General features: G+C 42.5%; 1 protein-coding gene across 1 annotated transcript; it reads left to right on the top strand.

The window, feature by feature from the left end:
- The first annotated feature begins 1673 nt into the window (after positions 1–1673).
- On the top strand, positions 1674–3899 carry LOC122040355 (subtilisin-like protease 4). The gene has a single exon (XM_042599674.1). The coding sequence runs from the start codon at positions 1674–1676 to the stop codon at positions 3897–3899; it is 2226 nt and encodes a 741-aa protein (XP_042455608.1).
- The last annotated feature ends 1329 nt before the right edge of the window (positions 3900–5228 follow it).

Genomic DNA, 5228 nt, shown 5'->3' with positions numbered 1-5228 from the left:
ACTAATGCTTTGTTTGATCATCTAAGTGTGGACAAGATCGTTGGGGAGTTCCTTCATATCTCGAGAGGCTCGTTACTCTTCAACCAACCATCCATCGGAGCTAGCACGCCATCTCATAACCTTCATATATGATCAGTTACTTTTTGTATGGTTGTGTACATTTTGATAATATATATTTACCTTTTCATAAAATAAAAAGAGTAGAGGCAAAGTCCGTTGGGTTTGCTAGTTGATGCCCTTTCCACTTCGCATCATCCGTCAGATATATCTAGAGTAAAAGTTATTTTAAAAAATTTTATTTTATGATCATGTCATATCATGTTGTATTCTTGCATGCATATGATATGTGTAAAGTAATAATTAAGAATTATTATTTTTTTATTTTCATTATGCATGTTTTTGAAATACATTTTAACGCGCACCACATCAGGTTATCCAACAAATGTACCCTAGAATACATGATCTAGGTTCTCCACCTCATGTCAATAGAAGGTCGATTGCCTGTCCTCCTGATACTCCTTGGCATGTACAAATAGCCTCCCATGTATTAGCAACCATAGGTATATGCATGACTCAGTTGAAGGTCCTTCTGCCAAATTGTTTTCACCCATGGTTTCCTTGTCATGCTATCTCCGAAGTGATTATATGCCTTATGTACACCCCCTTTCCCCTACCGAATTCCACTTTGTTAGCGTTTGGCTTGCGACCCATTGCCTTTTTGTAGGGTCGAGTCAAGCTCGACTTGACCATCCTTCTAATCTTCTTTGCGAGTTCCCCTTTTTAGTTCACTTCTAATTGGAGTTATGATAAAGTCCATAAAGAAAATAGAACTAAGTGCTACATAGCAAATACTCCTATCAAAGAAGTGAGTTCTAGGGGAATTTGATCCATTCCTCGACCTTCGATCAGATCATTATGTATGAGAATTATGATGTGGTATTTTTTATATTTTTTTAATAAATAGAATATCTTTTTTGACAATTCTAATAATTGAGGTCTTTTTTTATTATTTTACTTATTTTTTATTCACCTAATTAAGCAATAACCAATTAAAATGACTAATTACTAAACAACAATAATAAAAAAGCAAATCTTTAATTTATCAAAAATATCTTAAATATTTATTATATCTACATTCAATTCATTTTATTTAATTTTAATGTAAATTTATTTCCTTCTCACCTAAAAATCACAATCATCCTTAAGTAAATATTTACAACATATTTCTTTCATATTTAAATAAAAAAAATTAATTATTCACTCAATCTTATGATCCGGTAAGTATTTATTACACACCCAGTAGCATCTGTAAAATTAACAAAAATATAATTTTAATAGCCAAGTGATATAACATGGTTTTACTTTAATTAAAAACTCTGTCTAGAAAATATTTAATGCTATACAAGTTAAATTACTACAGAGATGAGAGATAGCAAGAGACTTTGAGAAATGATGCACCAAATGGGCATGTAATTACTATTTGATAGACACGCAATTTAATATTTCCATGAATTATCATATGACTATATTAGGTATTTAGTAAATTCTACAACGGATGAGTTATTATATTTTAATCATACATTGTCTCCATATTTAGTAGCGCAAGGCTCTCCATATATATGGTACAGAAGGATCTTTGTTTATCAGAAGATATAGCAATTTAGATTCTCGACATGGATTTTGTGCCATGGCTGCTCTTTCTTCTCCTTGCCTTCTTCTCGAATCCCTCTGTCGCCTCTCCTTCTTCTTCTATGAGCCGTTACATTATTCAAGTGGAAGAGCCAATTGAGCCGCTGACAGAAAGGAGCCTGAAAAGGTGGCACGAATCTTTCCTGCCTCCCGCCGTCGAGGCGTCTGGTGTCGATCGGCGGCTACTGCACTCCTACAGTGATGTATTTAGCGGATTCACAGCTATGCTGACGGAGGAAGAGCTGCAGGCGATGGGGAAGAAGAAAGGCTTCGTGCGCGCGTTCCCCGACCGAGTGCTGCGCGTAATGACCACCCACACGCCAGATTTCCTAGGGCTCAAGGTCGGGAGCAAGGGGTTGTGGAAAGACTCGAAGCTAGGGAGAGGAGTCGTCATCGGAGTTCTCGACACCGGCGTGACGCCCGGCCACCCTTCCTATGACGACGAGGGGGTCCCGCCTCCGCCCTCAACGTGGAAGGGCTCATGCAACCTAGAGACCGGTTGTAACAACAAGCTCATCGGTGCCAGGTCGATGATCGTCGATGGTGATGAGAGGTCTCCCATTGATGAGGTCGGCCATGGGACCCACACTTCCGCCACCGCCGCTGGTAACTTCGTCCGAAACGTGAGTTACTTCGGCTTCGCCAAAGGCACGGCTGCCGGAATGGCCCCTCGGGCTCACCTCGCCATCTACCAGGTCTGCACCGCCCAAGGCTGCAATGAAGGCGATATCCTCGCAGGGTTGGACGCAGCTGTCAAGGACGGCGTTGACATCCTCTCTCTCTCGCTTGGCGGCGGCTCTATGCCTCTTGACGAAGATGTCGTTGCCATCGGTTCGTTCGCGGCGGTTAGGAAGGGCATCTTCGTCAGTTGCGCTGGCGGCAATGATGGACCTGACTACTTCACCCTCTCCAACGAGGCACCGTGGATCCTCACTGTGGCTGCAAGCAGTGTCGATCGAAGCTTCAGGGCCTCCGTGAAGCTTCCCAGTGGGAAGGTGATCCCTGGAGAGTCTCTCGACCAACCTAGCAACTTCCCTAAAAGCTCTCTTCCCCTGTACTATTCCACTGAGTCGCCGTCCTGCGACATCGATCCTCCTGATGATAGCCACAGGGGCAGCGTCTGGGTATGTGAGGTTAGACGCGGCGATCTTGGACGTGTGGTGGCGTTCGCCAAGTCCCACGGCGCCAGGGCGTTGATCTCCATTTCTTCGAAGATAGAGGGCGCCACCATCTCGATCAGAAAGATGAACTTTCCCGGAGTAGTGCTCACTATCCAAGAAGGCTCCCACCTCATATCGTATTTGAACTCTACTTCCGAACCCTCCGCATTAATCGTCTTCAACGGGACAGTTCTTGGCGTATCCCCTGCCCCTGTCGTGGCTTTCTTCTCCTCCCGTGGGCCATCTCAAGCAACGCCGGGAATCCTCAAGCCAGACATCTCCGGCCCTGGCCTTAACATCTTCGCGGCCTATATTCATTCAAGAGACACTCCAGATCAATACTATATTATATCTGGCACGTCCATGGCAACGCCTCACCTCAGCGGTGTCGCCGCGCTCTTAAAGGCAGCACATCCTACTTGGTCGCCGGCAGCTATCAGGTCGGCGATCATCACCACGGCAGACGCCAACGTCTCTAATGAGTTACTTGAGTTGGCACCCTATTTTGTCAAGGGTGCAGGACACATCAACCCTAACAAAGCTACTAATCCGGGTCTTATTTACAACATCACCGACGATGACTACGTCTCCTACATCTGCGACAAATTCGGCAAAGATGGCGCAAGAAATATAGCACGCAGAGTCGTGGACTGCTCAAAGAGAGTGGCGGAAGAGGAGCTCAACTACCCGTCGATTTTGCTGGCCCCCAAAGGCGGGGCTGTGGCCAAAGTGACCCGGACGGTCACGAATGTTGGACCAGCGAAATCGAGCTACACGGTGTCGGTGAGCATATCGAAGACTGCCGTGTTGACTACTGTCACCCCCAAGACGCTAACTTTCAACGAGTTGAACGAGCAGAAGTCATTCACTGTGAGTGCGAAATGGGGTGTTGGCGGACCTCCCACTTCCGGAAATCAATTTGTGGAGGGAAAGTTGACTTGGACCTCCGATGACAATAAGTATGTGGTGACTAGCCCATTTGTCGTCTCTGCCCTGGAGTGTTGCAACGCTAGCTCTAGTTTGTCTTCTTCCTTTCAAATATATGCTTAAAAAAATATATGAATGAATAAATTAGGTTGGGGACTTGAATCAATAAATGTTTAACAAATTCTATTTCTAATTAATTTTGACTCCTCTTGCCCGTGTCATTGCCATCCACTCGATTGCTCGTCTATGTTAGCTAGAGCCCTAGAGTCAATCATTTGATGATTGTATTTTTAAACTTGTTGTATCATATTCTATATAAATAAAGGCATTTGGTTTTTTGTTATTATACTTACTTGTATTGGTGCCAAATAAACTAAGTATAATAACGTCCTTGAGTAGAAGGTTCTTACCTATATCAATCGATTGGTTGAATCGATAGTGAGATGATATAGGGAACACTATTCTTAATCATTCCTAGTCGAGTATTAACATTCAGGGACAATGTTAATGCAATAAGACTAGCATGTAGGTCAACTCGATGACTTGATCTCATAAGTCATGGATATAGAGATATCAAGTTGACACATGGGTATGCATTAGAGAATGTATACTGAATGACCCGCCATGAGAAAGTATCATGGATCGTTATATGAGTGTCATATACTTTCTCATGTGACTATTAGTATGACTACTAGTCCTTGGACCTGAAGTCACCATGGATCCCTACATAAGGAGTTATGTACTTTGGTTTCGTCAAACGTCACCCGTAACTGGGTGGACTATAAAGGCGATTACTGGGTATGTAACGAATTATGCAGAGGGATGTGAGTGATGTAGATGGGATCTATCCCTCCTATATGACGGGAGCGACATCGATATTCTTGATAGAGTGAGACCACGAAGTGCATGACCATGCCCAAATGAGTTAATATGAGATATTGAGCTCATTTGATTTAGTGAGTCTACTTGGAGTTCAGGATTTAGATTGATCAGAGGATGACACGGTCTATGCCTCACATTGATCAATCTAGATGTCTAGAATAGAAGGACACTTGTCATATATTGTAAGGAGTCACAATTAGTAGTCACAAGGTGATGTTGGATCTCAACATTCTTGTAACTTGGGTAGTAATGATGTATTGCTAGATACCACTCATTACTTATGCTCCTAAATGAGTTTAGGGGCATTGCCAACGTTACAAGAACCTATAGGGTCACACACTAAGGACAAATAGATGGAGATTATGTTCATATGATGAACCAAGAGGATTAAATTCATTTGATGAATCAAATTAGATTAAGAGTAATCCTAATTGGGCTAATTGAGTTAGACTCAAGTTGATTCATGTGTTCAATGAGTCTAATTTAGATTATGACTCATTGAATCAATTTAATTAAATGAATTAGATTCATTATATTAAGTTGGCTTGAATCAAATGGTTGGATTAGATC

The sequence above is a fragment of the Zingiber officinale genome, chromosome 2A, assembly GCF_018446385.1.
Source record: "Zingiber officinale cultivar Zhangliang chromosome 2A, Zo_v1.1, whole genome shotgun sequence".
Taxonomy (NCBI): Eukaryota; Viridiplantae; Streptophyta; class Magnoliopsida; order Zingiberales; family Zingiberaceae; genus Zingiber; species Zingiber officinale.
This window is presented reverse-complemented; position numbering and strand designations above follow the sequence as displayed.